This window comes from Sceloporus undulatus, chromosome 4 (genome assembly GCF_019175285.1).
Source record: "Sceloporus undulatus isolate JIND9_A2432 ecotype Alabama chromosome 4, SceUnd_v1.1, whole genome shotgun sequence".
In the NCBI taxonomy this organism is placed as follows: domain Eukaryota; kingdom Metazoa; phylum Chordata; class Lepidosauria; order Squamata; family Phrynosomatidae; genus Sceloporus; species Sceloporus undulatus.
The window spans coordinates 109,301,019-109,315,321 of NC_056525.1; the positions used below are offsets into that span (position 1 = coordinate 109,301,019).

Here is a 14,303-nt window from a genome sequence, read left to right on the forward strand (position 1 = left end):
AAATATTTGAAGGGGGGCATACTGAGGAGGGAGCAAGCTTGTTTTCTGCTGCTCCAGAAACTAGGACCTGGAACAATGGATGCAAGCTCCAGGAAAAGAGATTCCACCTCAACATTGGGAGGAACTTCCTGACACTAAGGGCTGTTCGACAGTGGAACAAACTCCCTCAGAGCGTAATGGAGTCTCCTTCCTTAGAGGTCTTTAAACAGAGACTGCATGGCCATCTGTTGGGTATGCTTTGATTGAGAGTTCCTGCATGGCAGGGAGTTGGACTGGATGGACCTTGTGATTACTTCCAATTCTACAATTCTATGATTCTATGAGATGACATTGTGTGGTACATTTTTACTCAAGTTCTGGTGTAGACAAATGAAAAGTTGTTTGTATATTAACTGTCGGGGTTGTTTGCATGTTTAAGCATATTGTTTTTCTTTAAATTTGAAAATTTGTTGTGTCTTGGCTCTAGGAAAAATCAGGATATAAATAAAGTGAAGAGGGAGAAGGTAGGGAGACATATAGTGATCATTCCATGAAAAACAATACTTTGGTTCTAACAAACTCACCACATTAATTTTAATGCAATCTTGAACTGTGACCACACTGATGTCAACTAACATGTTCTTAATTCATGCAGGGCATGAAATCTGATCTTTCTATACATATTCAATACAATCCTAACAATGACAAATTTTATTTTAGGGGGGAAAAACAACTGTTCCACAGGTATACTTAAAATACAACAGCACAAAGTGATAAAGAAATAAGGATGCTGATGAAAATGAACTGAATTGTAAGTATTTTTCAGCTTTCACTATTCTTATGTCTTTCCATCAAGCTTTATCAAGACTTATACTGATCACATCTGAAAGTACCTATATCATAATAAGAATGGGACAGCTGAAGTGATACATTATAAACAATATACAGTAATCTGGCATTTTTCATGTACATGTAGACAAGTTACACTACAGCAGTTATTCAAAACAGCAGTAGTTTATATGACAGTGAATGCTGCTGTTCTCTGTCTTCACAGGCAGTGGACAAGGTAGACTTCCCAAACCTGGTGCTCTCCAATTGACTATGGCTTCCATAATTATAATGATATAATAATAAAATTTTATTTGTATTTTCCCGCCTCTCCCAGGTGGATCGAGGCAGGATAATTATGGCACTTGTAGTCCAACACATCTAGAGAGCACCAGTTTGGGGGAGGTGGTACTAAGGGAAGGAGGGCTCCACTACCATTCCCAGCCTTTACTACTGAGCAGTTCTTGGAATAAAGGGACTATTTCTTGCTAGCCACCATTGCTGAGTGAAAGCCATGGCAAGGTGAGCTGGATGGTGTTTTGGCACAGAGGCCTCAAATGAGCTATACAAGCCAATGAGACCATCATCAATGTGAGGCTGGTGTGGCTGGGGATAGCAGCATGCTCTACCCCATGAGCTGCTGCTGCTGCAAAAACAGCAAAATTAGCTATAGCCTGCTAGTTTACTGTTACGTTCTGATGAAGTCCCACTTTAATCCATGCTGAACAAATTGCCCAGGTAGTAGTAATGACTCAGATAATGTGACTTACCGTGATAATTGTAGAGAAAATAGAAAGTCCAAATAATAATTTCATATTTTCCTTTTCAGTTTCTAATTCTATGCTGGGCTCACTGGTGTAATTATAATACAGCCACCACATGACTCCTGAAACAACTACAATAAATACAGACATGCAAACATAGTCATTTAATCTGGAAAGGCATAAACTAACTACTTAACAGCAAATACCTATTTAACATGATGCAGTCTTTCAAGTGCAATTGTGAAGCAAACAGAAAGAGTGATACAAAATGACAAAACTAATGATGCTAACAAGTTAATTTTTAAAAATTATATATAGGGCCAAGTGTAATAGTTACCATTTTTGAACCTAAAAATTCAACATGTATAAAAATGAAATGTAAAAATATAAGCTCTAATAGTGGGTATGAGGAAGTATTTAATATCCTGCCTTTCTGAGCCAGAGAGCCTTCCCTAAGCAAAATAGCTAAAAAGTTTGAAGACATCAGATTTCCATCTATTTTTTTCATATATAATTTCTCATATATAATTAATCCATAATACAGTATTGCAAAGAGGTATCTTAATGACAATACTACTAGTTTATGCTTTTGCTAATTAATGGTCCTCCCATAGATCATATGAATTTTCTTATATGAAAATAAGAGCATTTGGAGTTTTCTATACAAGATGAAATGCTATTTGGAGAGATCAATCATGTGAGAACTGTAGCACTCCAGAGTCACTGAGGAAGCGGTCTTCCTTGCCAGGCTCTTGTTCATTATTGCAGCCTGATGTGTCACAATGGACTCAGGACTCTGGTTCATACTCCTGAAATCCTCTTCAAGAATACTTAATTTACTCCTAGATGTTTGTGTGTGTATCTGACTTCAAGTTGTCTGTCGACTTATAGAAGCCCCATGAATTTCATAGAGTTTTGCCAGTTCCTTCCTCTGAAATACAGCCTACATCAGCCCCTGGGACTCATTGGGAGTCTCCTAGCCAAGTAGTAACCAAGGCTGACCCTGCTTAGCTTTCAAAATCTGACAAGATTTGGTGCCTTTAGTGTACCTACATGAGCTTCTTAGTTAAGTATTCTTTTCTCAGGGCTCAAAGAATGGATCACAACTCTAAATATGTGCAACGTGCTACTGAATGAACACAGGAGCCATTTGGTTCTGAAGACAAATCTTCACTTCAGAGGGATACCGAAATGTGAGATGGGGGAGAGTGCTAGAAAGCCCTCATGAGCATCTGGAACACTGACATAGTGTCCCAGTCTTGCTAAATATGTATCAAAACCACCAATACTTACATAATAATCCAAATACAAGGAGTGTAAGGAATATACGGATGAGAAGCACACTGATGAATTTGAAGACTAACATCATTACTATAGAGAAGACTGCAATTAAAAGAGAGAGAGAGAATAAAGTGGTTGGCTTATTTATCATTTACTTGATCTGCCTAATGATTCTGACTGCCACTATGCCAATCTGACTGCCAACATCCCACTGAACCCAAAGGGATTTAAGCAGGCTGATTGTGTGCATTATGGCAACCTCTGACATTAATAATGTTTGCCAGCTCTTATACCACTGTTTTGTACAATCTGTGTGTACTGTACAGACATGGCTGAACCAACATCCCATCCAGATCAGTGTCATATTTTTTTATCATCATGCTCCTCCTTAGTTGATTATGCTAGAAATCTATGATAAAATTTCTCTTTCTTCATAAATACACTTTGTTTGCATTCACATCCAAAGTTAGACTCATTCCCCCTCTTTCTATTATTTGAATTACTGTTCTGTATGACTCCTAAATATCATTTACTAATTTTCTCATATATCCTGCAAAACCTATACACAGTGAAGGACTTAGAATATATATTCGGTTTATTAACATGTTCAAAATAGAACTGTGACATTTTGAAGGAACAATAATTTAACTTGCTTATATAAACATAGCATTAGAGTTTGAGACATCTTAATAATGATCTACTTACTCACTTTGTTAAAATGCAATGTAAAAGTAAAAACATAAAATCTAGGTTTCTGAGATGTAATAACACTTCCTTTGGTCCCATACTGGGAGAAAGGTGGGATATAAGTAAAATAAAATTTAAATAAATAAGAATAATGGTAATAATGATAATGATGGGAAACATTTAGTGTCATTTTTCTATTTCGCTTGTCCAATTTACAGCCCCTATTTCACATTATTTAACTTGATCCATAATAAATAATATTAATTTAACTGTGTTTTCTTATTTTGCTAAGATACCTTTGCAGGACAAGAATGCCTGTCCCAAAATTTCTGCTCTTCTTTTTGCTAGCCTTCCCTCTCAGAAAGATTCTGTGAAGAGGCCCTTTCCCATTACAGCATTATGGTTGCACTTTAACTACAATGGCTGCATCCTATGGGATCCTGGGGTGGTGAGGCTATATAGCAGTGGTCACCAAACTGTGCACTTTAAGAGAATTTGGACTTCAGCTCCCAGAAGCCTCAGCCATCTTGGTCAATAGTCTGAGATTATGGGGGAAATCCCTTAAAGACCACAGTTTGAGGACCATTGCTCTAGAGGATTCCCTGGATAACAATTCTAAATGTCTCTCCCTAAACTGAAAATCTAAGGATCACATAGGATGGAATCACAGCAGTATAATTCTATAGTGTGAAAGGGCCCATGGTCATAGGATTCTCTCAGGTAGCATGCCATGTGAGACAGAATAAGTGCCACCAGAAATCACTACTCCTACCCGCATGGGGACAGGGAAGCATTATACAGTTGTCCCTCCATATCCAGAGATTCTTTATTCACAGATTCAAGCATCCACAACTTGAAAATACAGTATATATATTCCAAAAAGCAAACCTTGATTTTGCCATTTCATATAAAGCACATCATTTTACAACTCCACTATATATATATATGAGACTTGAGCATCCATGGATTTTGGTATCCAAAAGGGTCCCAGAACCAAACCCCAGCGAATACCAAGGGCCTATTGTACTTGTGCACATACCTTTGTTCCTCCTCTCTGAACAAGATAAAGATAGGTCTGTTTTAGGATCATTATTCTGCATCTTTTCTGCATTTTAATAAAATAAAAGCCCCACTTCTTTCTGCCACCCACTGAACTACTTTACCACTACATAGGACAGATAGCTCCTTAACTAAATACATTATTAGGGAACTCCCTGGGAAATTTTGTCTCCCCAACTGGAAACCATTCTTATCTGAACAATATCTTCTTTAACAAAATTAGGTATGTTCAATTAGAAAGTACCATTCACTTCTTACAGGAAATGCCACAATTATATAAAGTAACCACTAACTCACCAAGTGCAAGGATGCATAATCCTATTACAGTATCTCTTCCGGCCATTAGTCCACCAAGAACACGGTGAAAAATGTCCACTTCATTAACCATATCAATCAGCACAGACGCAAACTGCGAATAGCACTCAGCATTTTGTGGAACACATCGATTAAACAATGGGAAAGATGAGCTGAATGGTTTTATAAAAGAAGACAAGATGTTGAGCTTAAAATTTCAAATAATTTTTCAGCTCCAAACTCTTAGTGAAGCTATCATATAATTGTATTTAAAAACCAAAGCATATTAGGAAAAGATATTTTCTCCTAATACAATATACAAAAAACACTTCCAATTAAATACAGGTTTTCATTTACATACCACTACATATTAATCCAGAGGCTCTTCTTTGTCTGTTGGGGCTCCGACACACAAGTGATGCTATTTAGTACAATGTGAGGGACAACTCTTTTATCATATCTGCACTGGTTCAACATAGGGAAGGCAAAACTCTAACATCACCATGATTAATGTATGTACTTATTAAACTGCTTTGAGAAATGTGGGTAGAGGGCCTATTTTAAAGCTCATATTTATCTGTAAAATTGATTACAGAACTAAAATTAACTATATTGATGTGGGAGGAAAAGGTGACTGGAGCCAAGTCTACCTCATCTCTGGTGGTTTCGGGATACAAGTCTTTACTCTCTCATTTATAAATGATCACCTGCTAAGTCCTAATGAGAGTAAACTAGTAGTAGTAAAAGATGGTTAACTTTTATCTGTGATTTGTGAAATTTTAGTTTTAATTGTTGTTTTTAAAATGTATTCCTTCTGTTTTCTATGAATACATTAAGACACAATTTTAAATGTTACATTAAAATGTAAATTAAAATATACTGTATATTAAAGGGGAGCCACAGGAAACAAAGTTGATCACTCTTTCCTCATTATATGTGGATCTTCTGGGACTAATGGAGAAAGCATAAGCAGCAGCTGAGGTTTTCTTGTTTATTATCTCGCTAGGCTCTTCCAGAGTGGTCTGAAGCATGAATTCTCACAATATAGCTCCTTAGTTTTTGGCAGGTTTTGTTGGTTGCTGTTGTCTGTGAACCCTTGTTCCATTCTTTTTTGGAGCTGTAACTATGTCTTGGATCTGCATTAGGGTTCTTCCAGAGTTTGAAACTAAGCCATGATTTGCTGAAGTGCTCCTATGATTTAAAGAGTAAGATTTCTGTTCTCTGATTCAAATTTTCACTGATGCGCTCAGACTCTTTTTTAAAAACAATTTAAAAGGAAAAACTGTTCCAATATGTGCCAGAATTAAAAAGAAACTCACTTGAGAGTTCAAATAAAATGTTGATATAGGTGCAACAGGAACTGCCAGAAAATAGTAAAGGACAGCAGAAATGTTGTTTTGATATTTTAAAAACAACAGCCTAAGAACTATTGCAACAAAGGCTGCAACTTCCAACACATATGTCCCATCTGGTGGCTCCTGAGAGAGTATGGGAACTACTAATATATATCCAGGAAATGATAACTACTAATATATTGCTTTCAATGGGAGGGATGTCAGACAGTGGAACTCGCTGCTGCCCTGGAGTGTGGTGGAGTCTCCTTCTTTGATGGTTTTTAAACAGAGGCTAGATGACCATCTGTCTGGAGTGCTTTGATTGTATATTCCTGCATGGCAGGAGGTTGGGCTGGATGGTCCTTGGGGTCTCTTCCAACTTTATGATTCTATGCTGCCTTACTCTGACCCATTAAGATAGGTGTATACATAAAGCAAAACAAGTTTTCTGTGAGGTGTGTGTGTGTGCACACACGCTTTCAAGTCAATTGTCAACTTACGGCAACCCCTTGAATTTCAAAGTACATTAAATATGCAAAAACTCTACACTATTTTAGATAAAACTGTTAGATCTCTAATAATCCTCAACAGACTCTGCACTGCACATGAGTCTTTCTTCTTACTTCTTTACATTGTTTGCATTATTTTGTTCCAGTGCAAATCTAACCTGATAATGAAAAAAACTAGTATTTTGCATGTTAAATGCTGTGTAAATGTTATCCATCATAAATATGAATATATATAGTTTGCATACCACATTGGATACCCAAATGTCTAAAATGGTATGACAGATGTGCAAAGAATTACAAAAGGTTCAAGCTAATCCGTAATTTATAATACTTATGCATCTTGCCTCTCACCAGATTTATCTATTTTTGACTTGAAATAGGTCTGAAAGGATTCTAAATATTAAATAAACCCAGACATTTCTGCTGTGGGAAAAAATGTTTAATCAGTGTAGCATTCCTTCCCAGTTAATAATTTACTGATAAGACACGGAGTGCCTTGACTTTCATCGCCTTTGCTATAAATAAGAAACAAGTCAGCCGTGACACAAAGTGCTTTTAGACACACTACTTCATTCATAATGAAACAGTCAAAATATTCATCTTACCTGGCATTTTATGTAATCCTAGTTCACTCCCTCCCCTTTTTTGCATAATGCAATCAATGCATAAGATAAAACAGTTTACATTCAGTGTATGAATAAGTATATGCTCCATTACCCAAAGAAGTTATTATATACACAGGAGCTGTTGTAGAAAAGGTATATATACTATGTGCATGTGTACACAGACACATGCACACAAGGACATACATATATGGACTACACAGCGACATATGGATCACAGTGCTGCTGACATGGCTTATATTCCTGGAACATAGTAACAGTCATGACGAATCAAACCAAGGGCTTCTCTAGTTCAACTTCAGCCCATCAGTTACTTATGGGAGCTCTACCAGCAGATTACAAGGAAACTGAACTCTTCTTTTCATGTTTCCCAGCAACTAACTCTAGAGGTGACTATATAGCCATCCTGACTAGTACCTATCAACTGCCCCATCTCCAGAAAATTATCCAATTGCCCTTTTAAAGCCATCCAAACTGGCCACCAAAACTACATAACTGCCAGAATTGCCCTCCCCTGGACTAAAATATTTTGCTGCTTGAGGTAGAATAATAAATTGTTCCTTCTCCCAACTCACAAGAGCCAAGATGTGAAATGCTCAACACCACACAAGTCATTTTGATATTGGAAGTAGGAAATCTCACAAGCATCTCTCTCCATGTCTTTGTGTATGTACCTTCAAGTTGCCTGTTAACTTATGGCAACTGCATGAATTTCAAAGGGGTTTCTCAGGCAAGGACTATTCAGAGGTGGTTTTGCCAGTTCCTTCCTCTGAAATATAGCCTATGGTACCTGGAATTCATTGGCACTCTCTCATCCAAGTACTAACCGGGGCTGACCCTGCTTAACTTCCAAGATCTGATGCCTTTAGGGTTTTTAGGCCCTGCTTAATTATGCACATAATTTATCTGTCCTGAATCTCCCATCTTAGCTCCACTGGATGACTCTAAGTTCCAGTATTATGAAAGGAAAAAAAGCGATCAATAATGGAACACATGAGGACCAGCCATTCCTACACACATACGGAAACTGAATCCAGACAAGATGCCTGGGCCATGGGTAGGTTTGTCTGGCTAGTAGACAGTATTCACGTCCTTCTCATTCTTGCTAAAAAGAAATATCATTTAAACTATTTCCTGAATCCTTCAAACATGAAGAATAGAAATTAATAAATAGATAAGCAAGTACCGTAACTGTGTGCAGCATTATATTTAGATGTATCAAATGCAGATTGAGCACCCCTAATCTGGAAAGCCAAAATATACAAACCTCAAAAAATTGAAATTTTTGCAGCCAGTCTCCCGCTTCTGCCTCCAAAGTGATGGATGCAGCACTCCTACTCATTTGTCTCTTAAATCCTCAGTCTCTCTCCAGCCTTGCAAGTCATATACAAGAAGTAAATGAATGTGACACAAGGCTGGAGAGAGATACAAGGCTAAACAGAGATTAATAAGCAGGAGTGCCACAGCCCCTGCCTCAAAAGTGGAAGTAGGCAGCTGGTGGCAAAAAGTAGAAAGGCTGGAGAGAGACTGAGGATCCATGAAATGGCAGAAATCCAAGCACAGTCACTGATGCAAATTCACACCTTCCACCTTTTTCACAGATCGTACATCTCTTTCCAGCCTTGCATCTCTCTCCAGCCTCACAAATACAGTACAGGTACATACTATACTGTTTCTGTATTCCAACACCCACCCCACCCACCCCAAAAATTCTAACTCTGAAACACTTCTAGTCTCAAGCATTTGAGATAGGGGATATTCAACTTGTACAAAGTACTAATGCAAAATGTTAACACAAAACCTATTTATAGCATTCATAAAATAATATTTGCAATATTCCTTACCTTGGTGGAACTGGTAAGGCAGGACAAAGTCCAGTAGCTTTGGAATTGTGTGTGCAGCTGCTAACATTCAAATTGTAAATGCAAAGGCAAGAACCTACAGAAAACAAAACCCACAAAGCAATATGCTAGAAATCAGAATGCTATTTACTTTAATTTATTAATATAGAAAATATATACCTCACCTTTCAATATAATATTTTTCAAGACAAAGAAAAAAATTGAATGAATCTATGATACAATGTAAAATATCAGTAAAATTATCTGAAAGATACAATAAGTGGAATAAAAACAACAACTAAATTACCGCAAATATAAAGTTTGCTTATATAAACAGGTCTGTAAAGCCCATATAAAAAGGTCAGTGTCCTGAATCCTGAAAATATCAGTAGTCACAATTGAATAAGATAAATCTGCTGGATCTCCAATGACCCCCTGTATATTCACACAGATATAAGTACAATAAATAAAAACTAAATTCAGCAAACAAACAAAAAAGGCAGTGTAGGAGAGGCAGTTCTAAGAAGACAGCCGTTTTGGATTTCCAAACCTAAAATCCATTTGGCACCCTTCTCTTGATAGTTTTTGTTGTAATGTAGTATTTATGTCAGCAGAGGGACTAAAGGATAAAAATTCCTAGTTATTGAACACCCAATTCAAGTTTTATAACACCATTTATAAGTGAATTCCACCAACACCTTAGAAGTGACCTGCAGATGGTGTTTAGGGTGTCACTGCCTATCTTTAAAGCCATCATTTTCATGTGAGTGTATTGTCGCACATATGTACTTCACTGCTTTTGAAGATCTAGTACTGATAATCTTCAGGCAGAAGATGGCAGTATCAGGTTATTCATCACTGCACTTTTGGGTGAAAGCCAAACAACTTTAGTCTTTAATTACGGTACGTCTCATTACAAAAACTATAAACTGACACAAAACCATCAGGATAAGAATGGAGAATGGATGTAGCAGAATGAAATATAAATCAAGGTTGGATATCAGGGATGCTACTAACCAAATGCTCCATGATTCTCATTGTCTAGGTGACACCTGTTACACACATACACACACTTGGGTGTGATGCTACTAAAGAGAGAAACATTCCTGGGGAGATACATAACTCTCCTTCTTCCAAATCCTCCCTGAGGATCGATGACATTTGCTACTTCTAGTGACAGTATGAGTGAAGAAGTGGGTAGTTTGGCAGAGTCACTCTTTCTTAGGACGTTATCACAAGGAGAAAATTGGAAGGTCAATGCAGTGTGATCTCGGGTGCAATCATGGGGGTTACTTTTTTTCACGAGAGGTTATCATACATAATTAAAGGCAATGTCAACTCAATTCGAACTCAATCCAGGGTCAACCAAGAGATGTGTAAATTCAGGAAACAGAGAATTTACAAATCCTGTTCCACTCCAAAAGTTGCATTCAATTTGAATTTGCCAGGTATGGAATGCATGTCTTGGTCGCCCTTGGATTGCCCTTAAATCAGACTACAATTCCCAAGCTCCTTTGCTGGCTGCAGTTTTCTCTCCTAAGCTTCATTTCCAACTTAAGGCGACTGTAGGGCAACCTTGTCACAGGGTTTTCTTGGCTGGTTTATTCAGATGCAGTTTGCCATTGCTATTTTCTGAGGCTGAGAGAGTGTGACATGCACCAGGTCACCCAGTGGGATTCCATCCCTGCCTTCTAGAGTCATAGTCCAATGCTCAAACCAAGTACAAGGTTGCTTTGGACTGATTTTGAGTTCGTGAATTGCCTACATAATGTGAAATAAGGGATACTAAATGAACAAAGGCAAAACAAGGCAAAACCTTCCGGAAGTGTAAAAAGGTAATGATCCGATTCTACCCTAACTGTGCTTGTGCAGTGATGCTAATTCAAATTCTAGACTACGATGGGTATGTACTCATATGATAATTTCTTTTGCATTCACACTACTTTGGTTTTGGGATGGGCACTGTGTTCTTCTGTGGTGTGATGACCATCCACGTACTTGCATTCATTCAGGGACGTAGCTAGGATTTTAGGAAGGGGGGGGGTCCAGACTAAGTGCCACCATTATAATGGGGCTTGAGTGCGGTGGCGCAGCAGCACACACCATTCATTTTTCTAATGGAAGGGGGGGGGGGCCGGCCCCCCCGCCCCCCCCCCCCGGCTACATCCCTGATTCATTTCCAAATTGGCCCCACTTTCTTTTCTTTCAAAATAGGGAGACATTCCTCCCATGTGATAACCTCCATAGACACTGGCTGGGACATAGGTGAAGGGACATTCAGAGCTGAGATTGGCTGTTTTTTGTTCTTGGAGAGGACTCCTCTCTGCCTAGCACCACCATCAGGCCTAATGTGCTGAAGCACAAAGTCAGCCCTATAGTGAGGGGGGCTGTGTACATGGACATGGGGGGGGGGCTTTGTCTGGGCCTGTGCCATATGTCAAATCACTTTTAAAGATGGGGCAGTTTTGAAAGCACTTTGTACTGTAGCAATATGGTTCCCAGACTTTTTATATTATTTTATATGTAAACATGCACGATGAAGTTGTAGCAAACCAGTATTTTTGCTCCCCTTTTCACTTCTTGAGAAAGGAGAAATTTAATTAGCAAAGAGCAAGAGTACACCAGCCTAAAATGTTTAAGAATTGATTAGCACAATTTGTCCATTCTACCCAAAAGTAAATCCCATTTAATTCAGTAGGACTTACTCCCAGGTAACTGTGATTAGCGTGGGGAAGGAAACCTTGGCCAAATTTTAAGCATTCCCTATAAATCATCAGTTCAGACTGCTGGAAAGAATGAACTATACCTTGCCTGGCCACTAACTGAACAGGAAGGAAAGAAGGAAGGAAGGAAGGAAGGAAGGAAGGAAGGAAGGAAGGAAGGAAAAGAGGGTAGCAGAAGAAGAGAGAGAAGTCTTCTTTAGCCCCACCTACTACTGGCTTTCATCCTGCCTACATTCTTGGCAAAGCAGCTTCTGAAAGATTATCACCAGGGGAATGTGGTCTGTAAGAGTAAACAAAACAAAGCGAAACATAACAAAGCCTCCCTGGTACATAGGATTACAGCCTTGTAAGTATGGCTACACAGCAAAAATCATCCTGATGGCAAAAATAAATTTTAGCAATATGCATATCCAATAATCTCTCTCTCTATATATATATATATGTGTGTGTGTGTGTGTATGTGGCATAGTATCTGTATGTTAGTTTAAGTTAAATCAAATTAAGTATTTCTTGTTCAATCAATTGGTTTAACACAAGAGTTCAAAAGATAAATAACTAAGATAGACATAGATAAATACAAGTGCATATACACATATACAGAAATTTAAGAATTTTACCACATACCATTATTATCTGCAAAAAGTTGAATGTCTTCCAAGGAGATGAGCTGCTCTTGTGGACAACTTGATACACACAATGCAACTGAATTGATTTTAAGATTGTTTATTTCCGAACCACATGAATTCAAAAAGAACACATATCTAAGGAAAAGGAGAGGAAAAACATCAATTTTAGAAACAGATAAATTTTTTCTTTGTTTGTCCAACAAACTGTTTTGCTATGCCAAACTGAAATGTCAAAATTGTTAAGTTAAAAAATAAACAAGTATCTTTCATATGCTACGTATTTCATCATATTATAATTTTATTATAAACAAAATACAAATGAAGTCAGCCACTGACTCAGCACAAAGTAACTTTTATGCCCTGCTAAATCAAGGCTCCATAATTTGCAACTCTTTCTTTGGGCATAATTATATATACTTTTCTTTATATAAAAATACCTGTAAGACATACGAACAACACATTACTGATGGATCAAAATTTTTATTTCCTGTGTTGTTGTAGATGCATGCCTTCAAGTTGTTTCTGACTTATGGTGACCTTATCTCAGGGTTTGTTTGGTTTTTCGGGATGACAGTATGTGATTTGCCCAACATCACCCAGTAGGTTTCTCAGTAGGCTGAATGGGGAATCAAATCCAGGTATCCAGAGTCAAAGAACAGAACAAAAAACTGGAAAGCACATATTTACAGTAGAAGAATAAAAGGAAAAAAAGTCCCACGCGCTGTGAGATGGTCCAAAAACTTTATTTCCTTAAGTCCTTTAAAAAGTAATTAAAGAAAATAAAGTTTTTGGATCATCACACAGCACATGGGACTTTTTTCCTTTTATTCTTCTCCAATGCTCAAACCATTACACCATGCTGGCTCTCCCGTTTCCCATAGATATCAATAAAAATAAAAGCTTTTAAAATAACAACCTACTCACTTTTTGTTTCTCATATCTTGTCCTGACAAAGGTGCACCTACCACTGGAGAATTTTTTCGACCACATACGTTTCCATAGCTGTCATAGCCAAATATAAGTCTTTCTGCAGCTCCAGCCGTTACGGCGTAGCCAGTTATGAACATCTATGAAAGACAAACATATATTTTTCCTTTTCTTCTTGGAAATCATCTATCTGCCACAGTGTATTATGCTTTCCTGTGATTCCTATGATTCACTTACTTCATATTCATATTGGGTTTTTTAAAAAATCTGTACAAACTTGCATAGACTTCTTCCCAGTATAATGATTTGTTCAAAGTGAAACATCTACAGAGAGGTATTAAGAAATCATTATACTGATGTGTAGTGGCAAAATACCTCTAACCTAACAGTGTCCCCTTATCTTCTGCTATAATTCAGTGAATATCTAATGCAAACCACTGTAGACAGAATGAATACAATTGCCCAGAAGATCAGGTGGTTATATTCCACACCAGAAAAAGCAAAGTGCTTTTGAAATTATTTAAATTAAATACATTTCAATGCAATTTGGAATTACATGAACAAGTCTGAGCCCCACTGCTTCTCTGGCACAGGTAAAGGGAGCAGATTGGAAGCATTGTCTTATGCTTGCATCTAACTGCACCTTCTCATGTCAAGCATATAGTAAATTGTAGTTTTTCATTACTGTTTATCCCACAAGCCAGGGTTGTAAATGAAATTTTGAAGTTTTTTCCCCCCAGACAACCCATAGTTAAATCTAGCCGTGACTGCCCTGGTTCACATACAACAGCAAATCATAAGAAGTTGAAAATGGAAGCATGAGCATTT

At 37.7% G+C, this 14,303-nt stretch overlaps 1 protein-coding gene across 5 annotated transcripts in view; it reads right to left on the reverse strand.

Moving 5' to 3' along the window:
• SLC44A3 (solute carrier family 44 member 3) overlaps nt 1–14,303 on the reverse strand; it is a 144,233-nt gene that overhangs the window by 33,423 nt on the left and 96,507 nt on the right. For all 5 annotated transcript variants that reach the window (XM_042466151.1, XM_042466150.1, XM_042466149.1 and 2 more), the window contains 6 exons: nt 13,473–13,615; nt 12,547–12,683; nt 9,203–9,296; nt 4,896–5,065; nt 2,865–2,954; nt 1,578–1,702 (listed from right to left, as the gene is read on the reverse strand). In XM_042466151.1, the coding sequence (XP_042322085.1) occupies nt 1,578–1,702; nt 2,865–2,954; nt 4,896–5,065; nt 9,203–9,296; nt 12,547–12,683; nt 13,473–13,615 (759 nt within the window). The remainder of the gene's footprint in view (nt 1–1,577; nt 1,703–2,864; nt 2,955–4,895; nt 5,066–9,202; nt 9,297–12,546; nt 12,684–13,472; nt 13,616–14,303) is intronic.